At 44.4% G+C, this 25,944-nt stretch overlaps 1 protein-coding gene across 4 annotated transcripts in view; it reads left to right on the top strand.

Annotated features, from left to right (window-relative positions):
• The window catches only part of FUT10 (fucosyltransferase 10), an 83,569-nt gene that overhangs the window by 3,277 nt on the left and 54,348 nt on the right, over positions 1–25,944 (top strand). The window contains exons 2-4 of one of the 4 annotated variants that reach the window (XM_069572879.1): positions 3,138–3,680; positions 10,658–11,011; positions 18,492–18,786. In XM_069572879.1, coding sequence (XP_069428980.1) covers positions 10,931–11,011; positions 18,492–18,786 — 376 coding nt within the window. In that variant the 5' untranslated portion in view covers positions 3,138–3,680; positions 10,658–10,930. Of the gene's footprint in view, positions 1–3,137; positions 4,290–10,657; positions 11,012–18,491; positions 18,787–25,944 lie in introns of those variants that run through there. The other 3 variants (XM_069572880.1, XM_069572881.1, XM_069572882.1) reach the window with 3 other exon arrangements.

The following is a 25,944-nucleotide window of genomic DNA, read 5'->3' as shown; positions in this document are numbered from 1 at the left end:
CCCTTTAGTAACTTGCCTTTTTGCTTTGTTGATGGTTTCCTTTGCTATGCAGAAGCCTTTTTAGTTTAATGTGGACTCGCTTATTTTTGTTCCTGTTGCCTTGGCTTTTGGTGTCAGATCCGAAAAATCAGCACCAAGACTGAGGACAAGGAGCTTACTACCTATGTTTTCTTCTAGGGATTTTCAGGTGTTACATTCCAGTCTGTAGTCTATTTTGGGTTGATTTTTGTGCATGGTGTTAGACAGTGGTCCAGTTTTGTTCTTTTGAATGTGGCTGCCAGTTTTCCCAGCACTGTTTATTGAAGAGACAGTTCTTTTTTCATTCAATGTTCTTTGCTCTTTGTTGTAAATTAATTGACTGTATAAGCATGGGTTATTTCTGGGCTTTTCTACTCTGTCCCGTTGATCTGTGTGTTTGTTTTCAAGCCAATAACATACCGTCTTTTATCACTATAACTTGGTCATATAGTTTAAAATTGGGAAGCATGATGCCTCTAGCTTTTTTCTTTCTCAAGATTGTTGTGGCTATTTTGAGTCTTTGTGATTCCATACAAATTTTAGGATTGTTCCATTTCTGTGAAAAATCCTATTGAAATTTTGATAGGGATTGCATTGAATCTATAGATTTCTTTTTGTAGTATGGACATTTTACCAATATTAATTCTCCCAAAACACAAGTACAGAATATCTTTCCACTTATTTGCATTTTCTTCAGTTTCTTTCATCAGTGTCTTACAGTTTCAGTGTATAAATCTTTCACTTTCTTGGTTAAATTTATTCCTGAGTATTTATTCTTTTTGGTACTTTATCCTATCATATTCCCTACACAAATATTATTATACATTTACATAGTTTTTTTTTAATGTCCTATAATCTTAAAGCTCTATGTGTAAAGAAAAAGTTATAGAATGAATTATCATTGCAATTAGTATTAATAGAAATTTGACTTAAGACACCGCTGTCTTTTTCAACATGTCTCATCTGTCCCTTAAATTTTCTCATAGTCAGTTAAGAGATTGCCCTTCTTTTTAAATTCCTTGTTTCTTTATTTTTGGCTGCTCTGGGTCTTTGTTGCTGGGCGAGGACTTTCTCTAGTTATGGTGAGCGTGGGCTACTCTCTCGTGACAGTGCAGGAGCTTTTCGTTGCCGTGGCTTCTCTTGTTGCGGAGCGCCGGGGGTCTAGAGCACACGGGCTTTAGTAACTGCAGCTCGGGGGCTCAGGAGCTCGTGGGCTTCAGAGCTCCAGGTCAGTAGTTGTGGTGCATGGGCTTAGCTGTCCCTCAGCATGTAGAGTCTTCCCGGACCATATTTTTTGAGCAGAATATGGGCCTGATCTGATTTGTGACTTGAAAAGATCACCCTGGCTTCATATCGAGGCAGGTGTGGAAACAGGGAACCTTTGGGAAGGTCTTGCAGTAGTCACGAGGACATGATGTCGAGCATCTTTTCATATACTGATCTGCCCTCTCTATATCTTCCTTGATGTGTCCAGGTCTTTCACCCATTTTAAAAATTGGGTTGTTTGCTTCCTGATTGTTGAATTTTAAGAGTTTGTTGTATATTTTGGATAATCAGACTCTATCACATATAACTTTCGCAAATATTTTCTCCTAGTCTGGACTTGTCTCATTCTCTTGACCTTTATTATCTTTTAATGTTCACAGGGTTAGTAGGCATGACCCTTCTTTTACTTCTGATGTTAGTATTTTGTGTCTTCTCCTTTTTTTACTGGTTATCCTAGAAAAGCATTTGTCAATTTTATTGATCTTTTCAAAGAACCAGCTTTTGATTTCTTTGATTTTCTGTTAATTCTCTGCTTTCAATTTCATTGATTTCTGCTCTAATTATTATTATTTCTTCTCTTCTGCTTACTTTGAATTTAATTTGCTACTCTTTCTTTAGTTTCATACAGTGGAAGCTTAACATGTTGATTTTAGATGTCTTCTTTTCTAACATTCAGTGATATAATTCAATGTTACAATTTCCCTCTAAGCATTGCTTCTACTGTATCTCATAAATTTTGATAGGTTATATTTTCATTTTTATTTGATCATAAATATTTTTCTCAGATAATTTTTCTTTGACTCATGTGTTATTTAGAAGTGTGTTCTTTAATTTTCAAATATTTGGAGATAGTCCAAAATATCCCCAAATATTTTAGAATATTTCTATTACTGATTTAATTGGTTTCTACTGTGATCAAAAGCCATATTTTGTATGATGTCTGCTCTTTTAAATATGTTACGATGTGTTTCGTGTCTTTTGACATATATACCTGTCTTTTGATGTACATACATATGCATGTTTCCTAGCCATATACCTTCGAGTAAAATTGTGGATCACAAAATGAGTGCATATTTGGATGTAGTGAATACTGACAGACAAGTTTTCCAAAGTGGCTGTAACAATTACACCCCACCAAGCACACACTAGGACTTCCCTAGTGGCTCAGACTATAAAGCGTCTGTCTACAATGTGGGAGACCTGGGTTCAATCCCTGGGTTAGGAAGATCCCCTGGAGAAGGAAATGGCAATCCACTCCAGTACTACTGCCTGGAAAATCCCATGGACAGAGGAGCCTGGTAGGCTACAGTCCATGGGGTCACAAAGAGTCGGGCACGACTGAGCCACTTCACTTCACTTTCACTTAAGCATGCACTAGAGTTCCATGTGGTCCACAGCTCGGCCTTTGCTCTGTGTTATGTTTTAAATTCTGTAGCCATTGTGGTGGGTGTGTAGTAGTGTCTCATTATAGTGTTAATTTGCATTTCCCTGATGACTAAAGCAGATAACAGAGGTGCTGGGCACTGGTGCTCTCAGGGCCTGGAGGACAGCGAGGCAGGCCCTGGGCAGCCAAGAGCAGTCACTGTCTGCAGATGTGCCCAGGAGGTGCATGACTCTTAATCCCTCCCCAAATTTTTATCCCTAGACACTCACCTAGTCCTGGCCCTCCCAAAGTCTGAAAAGACCCCTCTAGGTTTATCCCTTTCGGTCTAGACTAGGCCAAAATAATTTTAATTGGATTCTCTGCATTTAGAAGTCAAGTAACTAAAATCACTTTTTCTTCCCCAGTAAAATAGAGCTAAGTGATCATCCTGCTCAGTCTTCCAAACACTGACAGCTTAAAATGTTCTCAGTTTTCCTGGATAGGTGACTTTGAATGAGCTTCGCTCAGAGTTTGAGAAGCAAAAATCCCTGGTGGCTCAGTGGTGAAGAACCCTCTTCGATCCCTTGGTCAGGAAGATTCCCTGGAGAAGGAAATGGCGATCCACTCCAGTATTCATTCTTTCCTGGGAAATCCCACGGCCGGAGGAGCCTGGCGGGCTAAAATCCATGGAGTCACAAAAGAGTCGGACACGACTTAGCGACCAAAACAACAACTTGCTTTAGAAGAGGATCTTGGGAGCCTCCTAGGAGCTTTCCAGAGGGTGGAGCGCCTGGGACAGGCAAGAGAGGGGCCGGGTGGGTGTTTCCCGGGCAAGGAGGTCCTGCAGGCTTTTAAACACAGCATCCGCGCGAAAACCCGGATCTAGGATCGCCAGGCCTGGACGCACTCAGGGTTATTATCCCTTCTTCCAAATCTCCTCTCCGAGTTTTCGCTCAAGCTGCGGCTGGGAAGCGAACCGAAAGTGAAAAGCCGCGGGGCTGCACCCGGCAGAGCGCGCCTCGTCCGCGCTGCGGTGAGTACCATCTTAAGGGTCTTTCCTGAGCGATGGCTTGGTGGGAGCAGGGTCTCGGTGCGGAGAACCGAAAAGAGACTTTAAAGAGGCGCGCCGAAGCTGAGACTCTGCTCGCCGAACTCACAGCCCTAGGGAAACCTCTTTGTGCCCAGAAGGGAGTGTAAGAGGAAGACGGACTTCTGTGCTGAGAAAGTGTCCGCGTCCGCTTTGGGAAACCTTGGGCAGCTCTTTCCAGGGACCCTCCCTGAGATGCAAACCCATCTGGCTGCTGAAAAGCACAGGTGGGAGGGAGGTGATGTGCAGGGGCCTCGGCGAGAACGGGTTCCCGCGCTCCCCCCCACCGTCCCCGCACCCCGCAAGGAAGGTTTCGCATCCCTCCCCGTCTGCCACCATCTTCCCAGCCCCACTAACTCCAGAACCTAACTCCACCTCTGTGCGCTGTGAACAGCTTCCTTCTCCCTGTCTTGACTCAAGCATCACTTGTTGCTAGAATTGTGTGCTGAAGTAGGAACGAGGCTGGCTGTCCAGTTGGGGAGAGCGTTGCCTATTTAAGGCAGAAGATGCCCTGGGAAAACCCCGGAACTGCAGGCTTTGCCTAAGATATGCAAGGTATTTTGCATACCCGATTAGCATCCTCAGAACACATTTTATGTAAGCTATGGAAGGAACATTGGCGTGATTTTAAGACGTTTCCTGGGACTCTTTTAATGATTCTATAATATGTAGCAAATGCCACGCAAAATGACTGTTTTTCTTAACACCTTGGCTCCAGCAGGCTGCCGGCTCCAAACCCCCAACACCACCAACAGAATCCCCCCCTCCTACCCCCCTCCGCACAGCGGTCTGAGATAGTCGGGGAGAGTAGTATTCATGTCCCAACTTGGATTGTTTATTTCAGTTGAGGGCTACGTGCAGTTTTGAATTTGGCAAGTTGGTCTTCAGGACCTCGTTCTCCTTTTACGTCCTTCATTTACTGGTGATGAGACACCGCCCCCGCCCCCCCGCCCGGACACTCAGGGCCACTCGTGGGCGTGTTAGTGACGTCATTCTACAATTGGGGCATTGTTTCTCCTGCCCGGCCCACGTGGTCTCCAGAGGAGGACCTGGATCTTGCCTCTCTGACTTGAATAAGCAGCCCCGGGTATTTGCACAATGAAGTGGCAGAGACACCAGTCTAGCCTCAGCGTTAGAACTTTCTCCCTCTCCTGCCTGAAGCCAGAGGCAATGTCCTAGCCCGGCTGCATCTTTTAGGTCAGTCCCTTTTTTGGACTTGCTGTGGTGACTCTTCATTTGCTGTCTTCCTGCTAGATGGCAGTGTGTAACAGTGAATTTAAATACACAGTCTCAACTGTTACTGTTCTTATGGCTCATCAGTCTTCAGTTTAAAAAAAAAGTATTTTTCAAGTTTTTTCTTGCAAACAACATATTTGAAAAAAATTTCGAACCAGAATTAAAGTTAGGAAATAAAGAAAATGAACATATTGTTTGGACAAACAATGATGTTATTCATGTAAGTGTAAGCATTGCTCAGTTTGCAGGCATTTCCAACCCATATTTAAATCCTTTCTAAATTTGGAATGTAAAAAGTTGATTTCAGGTGCTCTGTGATGACCTACCTAGATGGGTAAGAGAGGTTGGGGGTGGGAGATGGGTCCCAGAGGGAGGGGATATATGTATGCTGCTGCTGCTGCTGCTAAGTCACTTCAGTCGTGTCCAGCTCTGTGCGACCCCATAAACGGCAGCCCACCAGGCTCCCCCATCCCTGGGATTCTCCAGGCAAGAACACTGGAGTGGGTTGCCATTTCCTTCTCCAATACATGAAAGTGAAAAGTGAAAGTGAAGTAGCGACCCCATGGACTGCAGCCCACCAGGCTCCTCCGTCCATGGGAGTTTCCAGGCAAGAGTGCTGGAGTGGGGTGCCATCACCTTCTCCACATGTAGCTGATTGACTTCATTGTGCAGCAGAAACTAACACAACATTGTAAAGCAATTATGCTTTTTAGAAAAGAATTGATTTCAGTATGAAATCCAGTACCTGTTTCACATACTAGCATTCTGTTAACACAATAAAGATTTGTAGTAGAGTTCTTGACTGTGAATTTTTTAAAAATTAAAAACAATTAAGTTCATCCTTATTGACAGTATTTTTCAGATATTTATTTACTTCAAAGTAAGATCTCAGTTTTTAAAAGTTAATGCTGAATTAGTCAAAAGGAGAATGAAGATCAAGTAACCCTCAGTTGTCATATAGAAATATTTCTTGTTTTATATTTCCAGAAATCTTTAGATTGTGATGACTCAGCTTGTCCCGATTACTATCTCTTTAATTGATTGATTTTTCTTCTGTGGAGTGTTCCTGGGCACTGTTCATGAGATCAGAGAACTTAATTTTGGGATAAAGATCCTCAGAAGATTATTTGTTCCAGCTCTTTGTTTTTAGGCATGTGAAGTATTAGCCAGATTTTATCATGTTATTTGATTGTTTCCTCACTCATGATTACAGGAATGATCAAAGCAGCTGAGGGATTTTTAGTTCCTATCTTTGCCAGGAAGGAAAATTTTTACAGAATAACCAGTAAGCCCTCCTGGAGAAAGAACAGTTATAAAGAACACCTTCCAAGGAAAAAGAAGCTCAGCTCTTAAGTGTCATACAGAATCTTCCCAATAGTGGACCACCCCCGTCTTCCATTTAAAAAACCTATTGTTTTTGAATGCTTCTGTTTGGGTCTTCATGTCAGTCTTTTTATTTAGTTCTTTAGTGGGTTTGTTTTTATCTAGAAACTAGACCCACTAAGTGAGATTGTATTAATACTGTATACTTTGAGTGCTTCAGTTTGTGTCTGGAATTTAAGAATTTAAGAATGGCATCACTTTCAGGAGTAGAAGAATGAAGGTGGTCATGCTGCCGCTTCCATCCTCCCATTAATCTTTCTTTTTTATTAATACAGTCTTTTTTTTTAGTTGAAAAGTATTTATTTATTCATTCGGTTGCTGTTGCTCTTAGTTGTAGCATGTGGGATCATGGGAGTTCTTTAGTTGCCACATGCAAGATCGAGTTCCCCAGGTAGGAATTGAACCTGGTGCCCCTGCATTGAGAGTATGGAGCCCTCGCCACTGGACCACGAGGGGACCTCCTAATCACCAGTCTTGATTCCATCAGCTGCCAGTATCCCTTTCTCTCTCTTGTGATTCTCTGTCTCTCCTGCAATGTGTGCTTGGTCCAAGAGGATGACCCTCCCAGACAGAAATCTGTAAGGCAGAGTACCACTCAAAAAAGAAAAAAAAGCTCCACAAAGTATGCAGTCCATTAAAAAAGTGAAGAACACATTAACACAAATAAGTATTAATCAAGAAAATGGGATGAAAAGGGAAACTGTGGAACCACCACGCCATGCTCATCAGGTGCCCATGGGACAGTCTTTCTGCGAATTAATAACACTGGTCAACTGTTTAGTGTGTTTGGTCAATTTTTTTTTAACGTTTAACAGTTATTTTATATTCACCCAATAAAGCAGCTTTAAAGAGTTGCCTAACCTCCCTCAGCATTCTGTCCACTAATGTAGTAGAAATAAGCACAATGAATGGCCCTATATTATCTGACCTGGCACTAGGGTGGAATAAGGCTTCTCAAAGCAGGTAGCCTTGAATGCCCAGAATGGCTCTGGTAGGGAAAGAGGTATGGGTGTTGTAGGTAGGGACCAGAGCACAGAACAAGAAACTATATTCCAGGAACAGCTAGAACAAAGGGTTTGTCAGGTAGAAGGTGGAGAAATAGGACAGAGTCCAGAGACTCTTGTTTTCTAAGCTAATGAATTTGGTCTTTACCTTGAACTCTTTGGCATTGAAATCCATTGATGGATTTTAATCAGAGGAGAAATACCCAGGCTATATTCCAACAACATCTCTGAGCTGAGTGGGGGATGCTAGCAGGTCAGAAATCCTAGTTATCAGACTTAATTTTTTTATTTTTATTTTTTCCCACACCGAGAAGCATGTGGCATCCTAGTTCCCCAACCAGGGATCAAACCTGACATAGAAACACAGTCTTAACACTGGACTGCTGGGGAAGTTCTTATCAGGCTTTTGGAGTCACCAAGTAGGAATCGATGTGGAGTGCAGGTGAAGTCAAGTAGAGTCGAAGGCAATGAGTTAAAAATTGCCTGGAGCTTTGTCCAGAGGCCCTTAGACTTTCCTATCTGCCTGCCATGTCATCTCTCTTTCCCAGGACAGCAGCCCCTACTTAAGGGATGCTCCGAGGATTTTATACATTATGAAATGAAAACATCTTGGAATGTATTCATTTGAAAAATGACACTTTGGTGTGAATAACGTGTCTGGTAATTAGACATATTCTTTCAAAAGACTTTCCCTGGCATAACCTCAAACTCAGTTAAGAGTTGATTATTAACCCAGTGATTTCCCTGGTGACTCAGACGGTGAAGCATTTGATCCCTGGGTCGGGAAGATCCCTTGGAGAAGGAAATGGCCACCCACTCCAGTATTCTTGCCTGGAAAATCCCATGGACAGAGGAGCCTGGTGGGCTACAGTCCATGGGGTTGCAGAGAGTCGGACAGGATTGAGCAACTTCACTATTAACCCAAATGACCCAGCAGTTACTAGAGGAGAGAGGATCTGAGACTTCCCAGATCTCTCTGGTGGGTGTCACCCAGGGTTGGCTTCTCATTTTCCACTCAGGACCACAGGGCAGAAATCACCGGAGTCCCACGGCTGAAGCCCTTGACCCACACCGGGGACTGGCCCTGCATGGCTGGGGCCGTGTGGGAAGCTGGCATCCTCAGGCTGCTAATTCACTGAGACGTCTAGTCTCCCTCCTGTGCATTTTAATTCAACATAAAGCAGAGAACGTGGAAATGACTGGGGACTGAAAGTGTTGCTGCTTTTGACGGGACAGCCCCTGCAGGACTATGCGGTGGTGACTCTCAGCTCCAGACCCCTCTCTAGGCGGCAGATGGCCGGCCCCAGGCCGTGTGCACGGGCCGACGATGCATCTCAGAGCTCAGTGCTTGGGTCAGGCGGGTAGGTTAGTGAGTCCACTTCAGCTGTTATCGACCTGGCTGAGCAAACACACACTGCTCCAGCCTGAGACGGGGTGTTCTGGGCGTGCTCTCTTAGAAGTGAGGGTCTGAGATTCACCCTGAGGGCAATGAGGAAGCAGAAGGGAGCTTTCTTCTTGGGGTCTCTTTGTCTTGGAGCTTGTCGGCCTTCAGGGTGCTCTCTGCAGGTCCATCTGTCGCCCCCAGTTCGGGGACCGCTGATTTGATGACAGACTCCCGGGTAACTAGTGCCCTATGTGTATTAGATTGATGTGCCCCAAGGCCTGGTTGGCTGCTGCCTGCTCTAAATCATCAGACCATCTACCCTAGCTGACTCTGTTCTTTAGTACTGGGTGTTTACCCACAGCTCAGTCCTTGAGACGGTACTGTGTACATCTCGTTTGGGAGCTATGACCTCTATTGAGATTCTTTGGATGAAAGGGATTTTTGTAACCTTAAATTCTTCTGGCTTGATTTGTGAAAAAGTGAAAGTGTTAGTTGCTCATTTGTCTCTGAACCGTTTGTGCCCCAGTGGACTGTAGCCCTGTATTCCGTGGCTACTCTGTCCATGGGATTCTCCAGGCAAGAATACTGGAGTGGGTTGCCATTTCCTTCTCCAGAGGATCTTCCCGACCCAGGGACTGAACCTGGGTCTCCTGCGTTGCAGGGGATGGTTTACCTGTTCAGCCACCAGGGAAGCCCAGAATGAGAATGAGAAGAGCAAACATTTATTGGGTATTTCTTTTGTGTCAGGCTCTGAAATAAGTGTTTTACCAATTTTATCTCATAGAATTCTCACAGTAACTCTCTAATTGGGCACCTCTATGACCTGTATTTTGGGAATTGAGTCGTGGAATCACAGACAGTCTGAGGAGTTGAGATTTGAATCCTGGCAGGCTGGCTAGAGCCTGTTTTCTTAGACCCTGTGGATTGTAAGACTTATGCAGATGAAAAAAAAAAAAAGAGCTTTTGGCTGTCTCAGAGACCAAGAGTCATTTTGTTGCCGAGGGGAAGAAATAGCCTGGACTTAAAAGTTGATCAAGGTAGATGCGTGAGAGGGGAGTACACCTTTAAAACCAAGGTTTTAAGCATCACTTTTGTATTTCTCATTGGATCTTCAGTTCCATATCTGAGAGGTATACAGTCAGATCTTAGGACCAGGTCCTTGGAGCACCCTCTTTCTCTGAAATGTGGATCCTTGCTCTCCTCTGAACTCCACGGTGTGGTTTGCTCAGCATGTTTGACTTCAGGGAACCCCAGGCATAAGAGGCATTCTGTGGGACTATTTAGTTCATTTGAAAAGCTTTTGGAAAAGACCATCCATTTCTGATGGATGGACACCTTATTTCAAGACATCCAGAGAACCATATTGCCCGCACAATCCACTGCTTTAGTGCACTTGCTGTAAAAGACTAAGCAAATAAAGCAGTAACCTAAATTCCTTATGTTGTGGTCAAAGTGGTTTTCCCTGGCGGGAACTGAGGTCAGTCAATCATTTGCCATTTCTGAGCAAAGCCTGAAACGTTTGTTCTTTCCCTAATTGTTACAGGACTGAGTGGACAGTCACGGCTATTTCTGCTCCACTTGTCTGTTCTTTTGAAACTTAGATGAAAGGAAATGATCACATGTCAGTGACTTTTGGAATTCAAGTCTGATGGCAAAGAAAATTAAGTGGAAGCATCATTTTAGTCTCGGGACCTGATTGTCGATCTCTCACTCTCCTCTAATGGACTGTATGACCGTGAGCAAGTCTCTTCACCTCTCTGGTCTTGGTGTCCTTATCTATGAGTGAGGTGTTAGGTCTAAATGATCCCAAAGATTCCTTTTAGTTTTAAAGCTTTTCGTTTCTACACTGCAGCCCTGCGAGACTGCATTAATAAAATCTCCTGTGCTAAGGCCAAACTGTTGTTCATTTGTTACAGATATTTTTTGGATGTCTTCTGGTTTAAAGAATCCCCAGCTGCTCTGATGATAGCTTAAGAAGACTGCATGCTGTTCCCTTTCAATGCCAAGCCAGGCGACCTCAGAACCTCACATCTCAGTCCTTCATGGAGCCCGGGTCCCAGCAGGAATGGCAGCGGAGGAAATTGGCATGCAGATGGTTCCTCCACGTGAAGTTGTCTTGGTCTGTGGGCCGACTCGAGAACACCTGGTAACCAGGCTCGCCCTCTGGCAGTCACTCAGGGCAGGGCAGCATGGTGCGGATTCAGAGGAGGAAGCTTCTGGCATTTTGCCTGTGCGTCATGGCTACTGTCTTTCTGCTCATCACGCTCCAGGTACCAAGAGCTTGGGTCGTGTAGTGTTGATTCCTGGGCCTCTTCTCCTACCCCCACCCCCATCCCACGCTCGCCAAGGACTTTACTTTTTGCTTCATCTCTCAGGGTCAGGATGTTCTCTCTAAGGCAGGAAAAATACTTTCTTTTTATAACATATGGAACTGAGGTTTAGTGAGTGGATGTGGTAGGTAGAAACAAGATCAGTGAGTTGGGAAATCAGTTTGTGACTCACAGGATCCTAGTTTTAAGATTTTTTTTGGATGTGGACCATTTTTAAAATCTTAATTGAATTTGTTGCAGTATTGTTTCCTGGTTTGGACCAGGGATCGAACCCACAACCTCTGCATAGGAAGGTGAAATCTTAGCTACTGGATCACCGGGGAAGTCCCGGAGTCTTGGTTCTAGTAGAGCCCTGTCTGTCTTGTTGGCTCAAGACAACTCTGAACAAAGATGCCCTCAATATGTCCATGAGCACTGCGTAACAGCCCCAATTGTACTACTGATGGCAAACTGCAATTAAGATCCAGATGAAGGTTTAGCTTGGATGACTTCCTCCCAAGTCATGACCCCTTCTGAAAGATGCCATTCTTGAAGAAGCAGTGACTATTCCAAGAACAACCTAGTTTGTTCTGCAGAACACAAATGTCGGCATTAATACATTTGTTGGTAGTAGAGTGAATGAACTGAAGCATTTCTTCAGTCCTCCCATTTATCTCATATGGTTGGTTCTTCTGAACTTCATTTGCTGATTTCAAAGTAAAATAAAAATTTCACAGTGAAGGTAAAAGTATAAATATGAGTTCGGATTTTTTAGCCCCTACTTGTGTCCCTCCTGTCCGTTTCAAAATCCAAAAGGACTTTTAGAGATTACTCGTGGATGTGAGTAGTTCACACACAGGCCTGATGGAGACGACAGTGTCCTCTGGGCGTTTTATTCTGGAGGATTGCCCTTCTCCTTGCTTAGGAATGAGTGAATGAATGCTTATACCATCACTTTGGCAGGTAGTCTGTGCTGTTTCCACCACCTTCCGCTGCCAGGTAGAGATTCTGGTCAGAGCAGACCCCTGGCTCTCATTGTGTCTCTCTTGGAGCTAAGGATCTAGGACCTGCTTGAGCTGGAAAGGCTGCAGTTTTCTGCTTCATTCTGTGGGAACTTATGAGAAAGCTTTGATCTTACTAGACATTTGACCTCTTTTCCAGGCTTGAGGAATGCCTGTGTACAAGTTAAGAATTTTGCTTTTGATGTCAGAATAAATTACTGTGCTTTTGGTAGGCATGTCATCTCTAAGTTTCCAGAATAGAAGAGGTAGTAGCGTGTTTATTGGAGCTGAACCTTCACCTGGATCTTGATTGCAGTTTGCTATCGGTGGTCTGATTTGGAATGTTACCCAGTCCTCATGGATACATTGAGTACTTCATTGTTCAGCGTTGCTGTAATACTATTTTTATTTGAACACTATAAAATGAACAAATATAATGCCTGTATATTTAGTGTCATAGTCTGTACACAGGTTGGAAAAGAATTTCCAGACACGAGGCAGCATGAGAGGAGAACAGTTTATTAGAGTGTGAGACGCTGTTAGACAGTGGGCAGGTTCAAGGGAGAGCCGACCCCTTTTGTGGTCTCCACAGTGCAGGAGACCTGGGTTTGATCCCTGGGGTGGGAAGATCCCCTGGAGGAGGACATGGCAACCCACTTTGGTATTATTCCCTGGAGAATCTCCATGGGCAGAGTAGCCCGGCAAGCTACAGTCCATGGGGTTGCAAAGAGTCGGACATGACTGAGCGACTAAGCATAGCACGGCACAGCCAATTTTTATAGCCTCAAGACAGAAAAATTCCTGCTGGAAGGGTAACATGAGATGATTGGTTAGGATGCTAGAGGGTAGGTATTTTTACCTAATATAAGGCCAGGGGGGCTCCTGGCAATGGTTGCTATGGTGCTTAATCAGTTCCAGAGATGACCCTGGTGCAGGGGTCCACATCTGTGCCCTTGGTACAAGGCTGTACACCTGTGACCTTGGTAGAGAGCTCCACATTTAGGACCGTTCCTCTTTTTACTGGCTTGTAAGCTAGGCAAGATGAAATAATTTGCCACGTAGGTAGGGAAAAGGAAGGCTAAATTAAAAAAAAAAATCACGTCATGAATCCTGCATTAGTTTGCTAGGGCTGGGATTTCTTTGGAAGGAATGATGCTAAAGCTGAAACTCCAGTACTTTGGCCACCTCATGTGAAGAGTTGACTCATTGGAAAAGACTCTGATGCTGGGAAGGATTGGGGGCAGGAGGAGAAGAGGATGACAGAGGATGAGATGGCTGGATGGCATCACTGACTCAATAGACGTGAGTCTGAGTGAACTCCAGGAGTTGGTGATGGACAGGGAGGCCTGGTGTGCTGCGATTCATGCGATTCACAAAGAGTCAGACACGACTGAGCGACTGAGTGACTGAACTGACTGACTGACCATATATAAAGGACCAAAGACTGGGTTGGGTGGCTTACACAACTGGAATCTATTTTCTCAGAGTTGTGGAGGCTAGAAGTCAAGGTCAAGGTGTCAGCAAGCAGGGCATTTCTCTGAGGCTCCTCCTTGGCCCTGTGGGTGCTGTCTTCTCCCCGGGTCTTCACATACGTCTCTTCCTATACTTCTCTGCTTCCCTGTCTCCTCTTTTTATGCAGACACCAGTCATTTTGCATTAGGGCCCACTCTGATGACCTCTTTTTAACTTAATTGCCTCTTTTAAGACCCTGTCTCCTAGTTCAGTCACATTCCGAGGTGGGAGGGGTTAGGGCTTCAACATATGAATTTGGCCAGGGGGGCAGCGGAGGGGGCACAGTTCAACCCATAACAGATTTTATAACATGATTAATAATCTCAACTTGAAAATGTTTCATTGACCTACAGTTAAACTAAAGCATTGTGGTTCTCTGGAGGAAGTCATTCATCTGAGACAGTTTTTGATTCACATTTAACTATATTTTGTATATAGTATCTGTAGATTCTTTGGGTGTATGGTATCTTTACTTTTTTTTTTTAATTTTATTTACCTTTCAGTTGCACAAATAACTGATGAAATCATTTTACAGCAAATCTAAGACATATTATTTCACTTGGACTTTCTTTAATGTGATTCTCTAACACAGGGGCCGCCAATGTGTAGGAGCTGATGCCTGATGATCTGGGTGGAGCTGATGAAATAATAATAGATATAAAGTGCACGATAAGTGTAATGTGCTTGAATCATCCTGAAACCATCCTCCCCCCAGTTTCCTTCCCCCAGTCCGTGGAAAAATTGTCTTCCATGAAATCGTTCCCAGGTGCCAGAAAGGTTGGGGAACCACCGCTCTCACAGATGGGAACTTTAAATTTAGTATAACCATATGACTGTTGTCATACTCAGCAAAATTAATATTACTCAGGACCATCTATGTCTCAGGCCATATTAAAGTTTCTCCAGTTATCTCAAAAAAAACTTTTAACGGGTTGATTTGAATCTGGAATAAACAAATCCACATTTTGAATTTATCTCAAGTTTTGTGGATTTTTTTCTATAAAAGTTTCTTCTGCCCCACATTTTTATTCCATGTCATGGGTTTGTGGAAGAAACTAGGTCATTTGTCATTTTGAATTTCCCAGATTTTTGATTTGGCTGATTTTCTCCTCATGGTTTTGTTTAATATGTTCCTCTGTGCCCCGTATTTCTTACCACCTGGTACTGATGTCTGAGGCAAAACATTTTTTAAAAAGCTGTTTGGTAGGACAATCTCTCCTTGAAGCAATCCCTGTTATTTGAATATGACCTTATGCCTCGCACAGTAGATGTCGATCAGAAATGTGGAGCAAAATTTGTCTTTGAAGTTATACCCATGATTTTCTCAACGTGATTCTTTAAAGTCGCTGGTGGTACATTTGCAGGGAAAGGCTGAGTGAAAGTATAGAGCATTTGTGGCTAAAGTCAACACTGTTCCATCACGCTCTGGGGCGTAGCCATCTTATTGCTGTGCCGTGCTTAGTTGCTCAGTCATGTCCAACTCTTTGTGACCCCATGAACTGTAGCCCACCAGGCTCCTCTGTCCATGGGATTCTCCAGGCAGGAACACTGGAGTGGGTTGTCATGCCCTCCTCCAGGGGATCATCCCACCCCAGGGATCGAACCCAGGGCTCCTGCGTTGCGGGCGGATTCATGAAAGTGCCAGGGACACTGTTGGCCAGAGTTTTTGGTTTTCAGTGACAGTTTTACTGTTCTAATGATGACTTCAGTGTCACAAGTGAGCCATGCTTTTTTCAAGGCCAATGGAATTCTTTCCTCCTTTGGAATACTGTGTGGCTTTTTGCCAAGTGGCTCTTAATAGTTTTTTTGGCCTTGGATCCCTCAGAAAATCCAGTGAACATTACAGACCCTCCCCTGGGAGTTACAGACCCTCCGTCACATCAGTGGGCAGGGGCCCTCTTCTGACACCAGAGGTAGCAAATGCATAAAGAAGACACCACCCTTGGCTGCTGAGAGTGGGGCCTGAGGGCCAGCAGATAGTCTCTTCTGTTGACTGGTGGAACAGTTAATACACGAAAATACATCTTCTTTTAACTGCTTTATTCTTTGCACAGTCTGACTGTTGTTTTTTTATATATGATGCAGACCATCCCCTACTTTTATACTGCTCTTTCTAACATATTTTGTAATTGTTAGAAATATATTATCTTTTTTTTGTAATGTATTACATTTGTTTGTATTACATTTGTTTGCCATCTGAATATCAAACCTTAAAGTTTGATGAAATGGCAGCAATTTTGCCTCTGATTTTACCTGCCCACCCTGCCCTCCAGATTACTTTGATTGATGGCCTTGCTCTCCAGAACCCTGACTCTCGGTCTCTTTTAAAAATTTACTTATTTGGCTGTGAACAATGTGCTCAGTAGTGTCTGACTCTTCACAACCCCATGGACTGTAGCCCACCAGGCTTCTCTCTCTGTCCATGGGATTTCCCAGCAAGAATCCTGGCGTGGGTTGCTATCTCCTTCTCCAGGGGATCTTCCTGACCTAGGAACTGGACCTGCGTCTCCTTTGTCTCCTGCATTGGCAGGCAGACTCTTTACTCCTGAGCCACCAGGGAAGCTGTACCAGGTCTTGTTAATAGTTGTGGCATGTGAGATCTTCGATCTTTGTTTTGGCAAGCGGGATCTTTAGTTGTGGCCTGTGGGATCTAGTTCCCTGACCAGGGATGGAACCTGGGGCCCTTGCCTTGGGAGCATGGACCACCAGGAAAGTCCCCAGACTGTCTTGAAATACATAAAAAACATGGTTTTAAGTGAGAAGGAGCCCAGTACTATGCCATCTCCATGCCATGGTGGATATTATTGGACTTCCAAGGTGGCACTAGTGGTAAAGAATCTGTCTGCCGATGTAGGAGATATAAGTGACATGGGTTCCTTCCGTGGGTCAGGAAGATTCTCTGGAGCAGGAAGTGATGACCCACTCCAGTATTATTGCCTGGAAAATTCTATGGACAGAGTTTTAAGTGAGAAGAAGACCCATGTTATGACACCTTTGAAAAGTGAAAGTGAAAGTCGCTCAGTTGCATCCAACTCTTTGGGACCCCATGGACCATAAAGTGCATGGAATTCTCCAGGCCAGAATTCTGGAGTGGGTAGCCCTTCCCTTCTCCAGGGGATCTTCCCAACCCAGGAAATGAACCAGGGTCTCCTGCATGTCAGGCGGATTCTTTACGAGCTGAGCCACAAGGGAAGCCCCATGACACCTTTAATTGTACTAAAAGGAAATCAATAGGATTTTTATAATTCACTTTCCCCAGAATGTAATCTCCAGCATTAGCCAGATAATAGCCCTGACTCTTGCAGGTTTCATTAAGAGACACAACCACTGCTGGATTCTATATATGCCTACAAAATGGAGGAGAGATGTATCTGTTAAGTGTTTAGTAGAGAGACATGTCTTTGATGGTAGATATTTTGGAGGCTATGTCTCTACCCTAACCCCCAGAAACTGTGATGTGTTATTTTACTTGTCTAAAAGAAAGAAAGTGAAAGTCTCTCAAGTCGTGTCTGACTCTTTGCAACCCCACGGACTATACAGTCCATGAAATTCTCTAGGCTAGAATACTGGAGTGGGTAGCATTTCCCTTCTCCAGGGGATCTTCCCAACCCAGGGATCGAACCCAGGTCTCCCACACTGCAGGCAGATTCTTTACCAGCTGAGCCACAAGGGAAGCCCAGGAATACTGGAGTGGGTAGCCTATCCCTTCTCCAGGGGATCTTCCCAACCCAGGGATCGAACCCAGGTCTCCCACACTGCAGGCAGATTCTTTACCAGCTGAGCTATGAGGGAAGCCCACTTTTGTCAAAAGGGACCTTGTGTGTAAGATTACAGTGACACACCTGGAGGTGAGGAGATAACCCTGAGTTATGTGTGCAGGCCTGGAGGAAGCACAGGAGTCCTTAACAGAGGAGGCTCTTTCCTGGCTGTGGTCAGAAAGTGAAATGACAGAAGAAGGGTCAGAGAGATGCAGCATTTCTTTTTTTTTTTTTCTTTTAATTATAAAAAATGTATTATTTATTTTGGCTGTGCCATGAGGCGTGTAGGGTCCTTATTCCCCTACCAGAGATCAAACCCATACTCCCTGCAGCGGAAGCACAGAGTCCCAGCCGCTGTACTGCCAGGGAAGCCCCAAGAGGCAGCATTTCTGATTCCAAAGGAGGAGGAAGGGGGCCACGCAAGCCAAGAACTGCGGGTGCCTCTGAAAGAAAACCAAGAAATGAATTCCCTGTCCAAGTTTCCCGAAAGGATCGTAGCCCTTCCAACACCTTAATTTTTTTTTCTTTATTTTTTGAGGGGACTCCACACACTGAATGGAAGAGTTTAGAGGGCAGGGAAGGAAGCTGCTAGGGCATAGAGACACAGGTAAGAAGTCCCTCCAAATGGGGGTGGAGTGCCCGCCACCCTGCCTTGCCCTGAACATCTGCCTCCAGGCCCGTGGCAAGAGTCCAGTCCATTAAGAGTCCAGTCCATTAAGTACAGCGTGCAGTCCTAGCACTTAGAGTCTCCTGTCCTCGTCGGTGAAGTGCCCAACACCTTTTAGCCCAGCAAGACCATTTCAGACTTCTAACCTCCAGAACCAGTTTACTATTGTGATAGTAAAGGTGTATCATTCTAAGTTGCTCAACTTGTGATAATCTGTTAGAATAGCAATAGGCTAATACGACGCTAAATCAAGTTTGATCCCTGGGTTGGGAAGATCCCCTGAAGGAGGAAATGGCAACCCACTCTAGTCTTTTTAGCCTGGAGAATCCCATGGACAGAGGAGCCTCTTAGGCTACAGACCGTGGGGTCCCACAGAGTCAGGCATGAGTGAAGTGACTTAGCACGCATGCACTCAAGAAGCTAAATCCTCACGATGCATAGGAAATATGCAGAAGGAAGTTGTAAACAGTCTGACACTGGTAATAGGTCATCATCTCTTTTAGGTCGTGGTTGAGTTGGGAAAATTTGAAGGCAAGAAGTTTAAAAATTCTCATTTGAAAGATGGACGTGCAGAAATGGAAGCAGAGCCTCTCCACCTCCGTCCGTTCTTTAAGAGAGGAGGACCGACCCTGAACAGGAAGAAGACATTGGCAGCTGACGGCTTCCCCATCATGCTCTGGTGGTCCCCACTGACCGGGGAAACCGGAAGGCTCGGCCAGTGCGGGGCGGATGCTTGCTTCTTCACCATCAACCGGACCTACATCCATCATCACAGGACCAAAGCCTTCCTCTTCTATGGTAGGTGGGGCTTCTGCCTTTCTCCGTGTTTGCTGACATCCCCCTCCGAAGCTGAGTTACTACTTTTCTCCCAAGGAGGACATGGGGGCTCCCCTTGAAAGCTCATTGCCTGCCTGAACCCCTACGCTTGCCACAGAGAAGGCCTGAGCACTGAGCCAATATAATAAATATGCGAGCTGCACCAGCAGATGGGTGGTGGGCCGGGCCACCTGGCATTTATTATGGGGGAGAAGAACTGTTTCTTCTCACCTTTTCACAGTTGGGTACCACGCTCACTGGATTTGGTATTTAGGAACTGGGTATCGGTTACACGGTTGATACCAATTCAGAATATCATCTGTGGTAACAGCCGGGAGGTTTTGATTACCGTAACATGTGTCATTGGACACACACTCAGCACAGTATCTTTTATTTCACTAGTCAGAAATAAAAAGAGTGTTCCACATCAGCTTTCTACAGCAAGCTGGTATTCATCCCTCCCCCAGGCTGATTATATGTCATGCTGGGATTGAAGGGCCGCCAGACCCAGCCAGGTGGAGGTGGCGAGATGCCAGCGGCTGTTAGAAATATGGAACTCTTGGACGCTGAGTGATGGTGGGTGTGGGGGAATACAGATTAGCAAGCTCGACGGGATATAGGCAAGATTAGTCACTTACGTTAGGAAGTCAGGGCAAGGACAGCTGCTTTAGAGTAGTGTGAATGTGTGTGTGCCTGTGAATGTGTGTGTGCCTGTGAACGTGTGTGTGAGTGTGGTGGTGCTGGCTTTGGAGTGGCAGGACTGAGACTGGGGTGTAGGGCTGAGTCATCTTCAGTGTTCTGCCTAACAACAACTTCAATAAAGCGGAAAGTGGCCTCAGCAGGAATCAGGTGGTGTGTGGGCCCTACAGGTGGCCAGGGCTCCAGAGCAAGGGGGGCCTTCCGTGGTGGCTCAGCGATAAAGAACCCGCCTGCCAATGAAGGAGATGCAGGAGATTCTGGTTTGATCCCTGAGTTGGGAAGATCCCCTGGAGGAGGAAAGGGCTACCCACTCCAGTATTCTTGCCTGGGAAATCCCCTGGACAGAGGAGCCTGGTGGGCTACAGTCCGTGTGGTCACCAATGAGTCTGACACAGCTTAGAGACTAAACAACAAATAATCCTCTATTGGTGTTTTGAGATAAGGCAACATTAAATATATGAGTTTAATTTTCCCAATTTTAACAGAAGCCCCTAGACATATTTCAGTAAGACACAAAAATATATAGGTAATGTATATAGAAAACCTACTACGTAGCTTAAAAAATAAAATATTACAAGTAAAATTGAAAGCTTCTATGAGCCCTTCCCTGACCCCATCACATTCCCTTCCGTCTTACCCCAGAGGGGATTATAATTCTGAAATTCATATGTGTGTGTGTGTGTGTGTGTCTGTGTGCACTTAAACAACATAAAGCATTATTTTGTATGTTTTGAAAATTACATAGCATGATAAGTTAACTTTCTATATCTTCCTTTTTCTCCTACATGATTTTTGAAGGCTTATTAATGTGTCCTTATAGCTCTAGTTCACCCATTTTACTGTTACATAGAATTCCATTGTATTTATCACACTTCATTTAACCATTTTCCTGTTGTTAGACATTTAAGTTGTTTTAAAAGAAAACTTGCTTATGGAAATAGAGACACAGAAGTAGAGAACAAATTCATGGATACCACGGGGGAAAAGAGATGGGATAAACTGGGAGGCTGGGGTTGACATATATACACTATCAATACTATGCATTAAGCCTTGTGTCATGGCTCAGATAGTGAACACTCTGCCTGCAGTGCAGAAGACCTGGGTTCGATCCCTGGGTTGGGAAGATCCCCTGGAGGAGGGCACGGCAATGCACTCTAGTATTCTTGCCTGGAGAATCCCCATGGACAGAGGAGCCTGGTGGGCTACAGTTCATGGGGTTGCAAAGTCAGACACAACTGAGCAACTTTCACTTTCGCACACTTTCACTTTCACATAACTAAGGTAACGAATGAGAACGTATTGTAATACACAGGGAACTCTTCTCAAAGCTCTGTGGTGACCCAAATGGGAAGGAAACCCCCCCAAAATGAGATCTATGTATACATATAGCTGACTCACTTTGCTTTACAGTGGAAATTAATGCAGCATTGTAAAGCAACTATATGCCAATAAAAATGAATTTAAAAAGTAAAGCAAAACCTTGCTTATGACAAAAAATACTACGATAAACCATCCACGTACATGGGTGAGATTCCATGAGGACTCATACCCAGAAGTGGAATTATTTGGTATGAATTTACATTTACTGAATATTTCCAAACCAATATCCAGAGCGATCACATCATAGTCACTATCTTAAATATTTAAAACTTTTAACATGTTATACATGCACATATAGCTCCAGTATTTCCAAGTAACGCACTAAGATTGTGACTTCGTGGTTTTTCAGTTTGGGGGCATTATATATTGATTCTTACTATGGAGGATGAGTATTTAACTGTCCTTCCTCACCCTGCTCCTCCCACTCATTTCCTGGCCCCACATTCTTCCTCGAAAGTTATATCATCATTTTAGAAAAACATCTAGTTTCTGCATCTTCATGTAGTCACAGTGAGCCATGATTTAAGATACTAAGATTTCTTTTGCTGCACAAATTGTTTTCCCTGGAGAAGCAACAGATATATATATTTTTTTTTTGATGTGGACCATTATTAAAGTCTTTATTGCAATATTGCTTCTGTTTTATGTTTTGTTTTTTGGCCTGGAGGCACATGGGATCTTAGCTTCTTGGCCAGGGATCAAACCCGCACCCACTGCACTGGAAGGCAAAGTCCCAACCACTGCACCACCAACGAAGTCCCCAGATATTCTTAGAGAAGCATCTCCCAGAGATTCCTGACCTGTCCACTTGAGCCATCATCCTTTCTGTCTGGTGCCCAGGTACTGACCTGGCTGCCTATCACTGCAGGGATTTCCTCTATTTCACTCATGTGTGGGATTTTCTGTTTCTGTTATGTCTTATCTTCCTCTTTCTTGGTTTGTGTCTTTATTTATTTATTTATTTGGTGATGCCGTAACGTGCGGTGGGCTTCCCAGGTGGCACTAGTGGTGAAGAACCAGCATGCAATCTCAGAAGACATAAGAGATGCGGGTTCGATTCCTGGGTCGGGAAGACCCCCTGGAGGAGGACATGGCAAGCCACTCCAGTGTTCTTGTCTGGAGAACCCCATGGACAGAGGAGCCTGGCGGGCTGCAGTCTATGGGGTCACAAAGAGTCAGACACAACTGAAGTGACTTAGCACGCACGCAGCATGTGGTATGTGGGATCTTAATTCCCAGAGCGGGGATCGAACCTACTTCCCCTGCAGTGAAAAGCACAGAGTCACAAGCACTGGACCCCAGAAGTGCCAGTCTGTGTCTTTATTTCAGTGTGTTCTGAGAAGGGTTCATGGAAGGCAAGTTTTTCAGGGACTTTGTATGTGTGACCATATGCTTATTTTACCCTTACGTTTACTGATGCTTTTGCTCAGGACAGAATTCTAGTTTGGAAATTCTTTTCTTTCTGAATTTTTAAGACACTGACCCCCTGTCTTCTGACTTCTAGTGTTACTGCTGAGGAATCCAGAGCTATTTTGATTTCCCATCCTTTGTAGTGTGCCTTTTTTTTCCCTTCTCCTTTTTCTGGAAAAATATAGAACCTTCACTTTTTCACCAGTTTGGAAATTCAGTAATGAATTTTCCACTGATGATGATGATTATTATTTTTACACCAACCTTTAAAGTGTCATTTGAGAAGATGAAAAATTAACAAAAATAGGCTTATTATTTAAAATAAAGTAAAATAGGAATATAAAACAGTGTTAAGTGTGTATGTGTGTGGGAGTCAGAAGAGGTCTGCCTACGTGGAATTAAGACTTTGGTATTCTTGACTCTGCTGACAGATTACATAGAAAGAATATCCTGGAATACAGGATAAAGTGCTGATGAAGAAGGGAAAACCACTACAGGGGGATACATTCAGGCTTGAAATGTAAGGTAAATTAGACAAAACTTTTCTAAAAGGTCAGTAATCAATGATCTTGAATTATTAGGGAAAATATCTGAAAGTTTACAAATTACGCTGGAGTTACTCTGTTGAAATCATAAACATCATCACAACACATAGTATTTTACCAAATTACTGAGTAATTGGCATTCTATCTGAGACATTCATGTTAAGAAATTCAGTAATGGTTGCTTTGCTGTTTGTCTGTTTGCTTCTGTTGAGGTGAGCACTCACATATCTGGTTGCCAGGAAGCCTAGTGTGCATGCATGCTGTTGTGTCTGACTCTTTGAGACCGCATGGACTGTAGCCCACCAGGCTCCTCTGTTCATGGGATTCTCCAGGCAAGAATACTGGAGCGGCTTGCCATGTCCTCCTCCAGGGCATCTTCCCCACCCAGGGACTGAACGCTTATTCCTGCAGGCGGATTCTTTACCACTGAACCACCTTTGTATATACCATAAGAGAAATGTCAGCAAGTCTTGTGGGATTTCAAAGACGGGAGAGTACATATGAGTGGAAGGATCAGGAAAGGCTTCATAAGATCTTCATAAAATAGGGGGAATTTGAAGTGGAACTTGAAGGAGAATGGAATTGGATTATATTGGGAATGGAGGACATTTCAGTATGAAAATCAGCAAGAATGGGGGCATGGAGTTAGAAAATTATGGGTAATATCTGAGGTTACAGCAAGGAGATTGGATGGCTATAGCTTAGTTTCATGTAAGAGAGAGATTAAGATTGAAGGATATACTGAAACCAAAGCATGGAGACTCTAACTTTGGCTTAAGATTTTGCATCAAATTAGAGGCCAGTGTTATGGAGCCAGTGAAATAGAATGGCCTTTTAGAAACCAGCTCAAGGAGACTTCCCTGGTGGCCCAGTGGTTAAGGCTCTGTGCCCCCACTGTAGGGGGTGTGGGTTCAATCCCTGGTTGGGGAACAAAAGTCCTGGATGCTATGCAATGCGCTCCCCCCAAAATAAAAATTATTTTAAAAACCCAACTCAAATGTAGCACCTGTATTTATAATTCCCCTCTATTAGATGTAGCTTCTCTTCTCTAAATGTCCATAGGCATTTTGTATCTTTTTTTATGTTGTTTCATTGAGCCTCTACATGTCGGGCACAGCAACAGTAATGGGGAATAAAGAAGAAAAATAAGGTAACGATATTTGCTTCTGGCCTGTATCATTTCTTGCACGATAGACTGTGAAGTTCGTTCTTTCTTTTTTTATGATGACAGGGCGGCATCGCCCCATCTTTGTGTCTCCCCTCCCCTCTGTATGAGCACAATGCCTTGTGCACATTTGACACTCAGGAAACAGTCTCAGAGACTTGGAGCCCGAAAGGACCTAGGAGTATAACCTCCTCTTTGTACAGGCAGGGGGACTGAGGCTCCGGAAGGGTAGGGATGTGTCAAGAGACACAGAGGTTAACAGCCAGGAGTTGGGCGGAGAACCAAGGTGCCCTGATCCGATCCAGGGCTCCCTCCCCCAAACTGTATGTGAATGTGCACTCATAACTATAAAAACCTGGATATTTGGACTTGAGGATTGCTTACAGTATATGGTTTTAACAGATTGGATTAGAAATTCAGTTCTTTAATAAGGTCTGTGGAGCAAAACAGATTGAACACAGCACACTATTCCTGTCTGAGGCTTCCGAATTCTAATTAAGTAGGTCACCGAAAACTGCAGATGGGACTCTGGCTCAGCAGGACTGAAGAAGAAAAGGCAGGAAAATGATTCAGGTATCAAAGGCTGACCTAATTAATGGAAATGGAAACTCGAAGGATTTTGTGACCTCGAAGATTTTATGAACCAGAATTTTTTTTTTTTTTGAAAGATTTTATTTCTATTGGCTTGGGAGACTGACCTAAGAAAACGTTCCTAGGATGTATGTCAGGGAATGTTTTGTCTGTGCTCTCTTCTAGGAGTTTTATGGTGCCGTGTGTTACATGTACGTCTTGAAGCCATTTTACGTTTATGTTCGGAAGCACAGGTTCTTATGTTTCTTGCTGATCCTGTAAGACCTCATTCAGGGGGTTTTCACCATCCCCTAACTGGAAACTGGCAGAACTCTGACTTTTGCACTAACTCTCAGGGAATGGATAATTGTGTGGTCACTTTCAGTTGCAAATACAGTTTCAAACTTAGTAAATGGAGTGTTCAGCCCCATGGCCATGCCTGGGGTTACGTATTTTTGCGTCCCCAGCTCGGACCTCTCTTCAGTTCAGTTTAGTTGCTCAGTCGTGTCCAACTCTTTGCAACCCCATGGACTGCAGCACACCAGGCTTCCCTGTCCATCACCAACTCCCAGAGCTTGCTCAAACTCATGTCCATCGAGTCGATGATGCCACCCAACCATCTCATCCTCTGTTGTCCCCTTCTCCTCCTGCCTTCAGTCTTTCCCAGCTTCAGAGTCTTTTCCAGTGAGTTAGTTCTTCGCATCAGGTGACCAAAGTATTGGAGCTTCAGCTTCAGCATCAGTTCTCTCAATGAATATTCAGGACTGATTTCCTTTAGGATGGACTGGTTTGATCTCCTTGCAGTCCAAGGGACCTCTCTCACGCTGCCGCAAGCCTGTGATGCTTCTTCTTCTGCAGGGCAGGTCTTTCCTCCCTCTATCCTCTCCTCACCTCCTCCATCCTGCACTGTCTGCTTTGTGGAGCCTGGCAGCGATATCATGAAGACAGTGAGGAGAATTAAGCAGACAGGATATTTCTTACTTGGCTGTGTGGCTTCATGTCCTGTGAACTCAACAAGTGGCTAGAGAGGATGGCCTTGATGGGGTGTGGCAGATGATTATACTTTTTCTATTCTGGGCCCTTTTTGTGGCATTTCGAGTTTTCCCGCTGGAATCCTGGCGTTTTCAGTGTCCTTTTCCAGGAAGTTGCATCTCTGCTTAGGGTACACATGTGGGATGGCTTCCTAGCTCCTGGGTCCCGCAGCGCATCCAGCTTCTTTCTGCTGAGCTGTGTCTGCCTAGGGCTCTTTGAGGACCCAAGACTCCCCATGTGCTCACATGTGTTGGAGGGAGGAGCTTCGGGGGTGTAGGCAGACCACAGCACAGCTGTCCCCCTTTCCTCTGTCATGCAGGCAGATCACCATTCCCGGGT

This window comes from Ovis canadensis, chromosome 26 (assembly GCF_042477335.2).
Source record: "Ovis canadensis isolate MfBH-ARS-UI-01 breed Bighorn chromosome 26, ARS-UI_OviCan_v2, whole genome shotgun sequence".
Taxonomy (NCBI): domain Eukaryota; kingdom Metazoa; phylum Chordata; class Mammalia; order Artiodactyla; family Bovidae; genus Ovis; species Ovis canadensis.
Note: the sequence above shows the minus strand (reverse complement) of the source record. Positions and strands in the feature narration are given on the sequence as shown.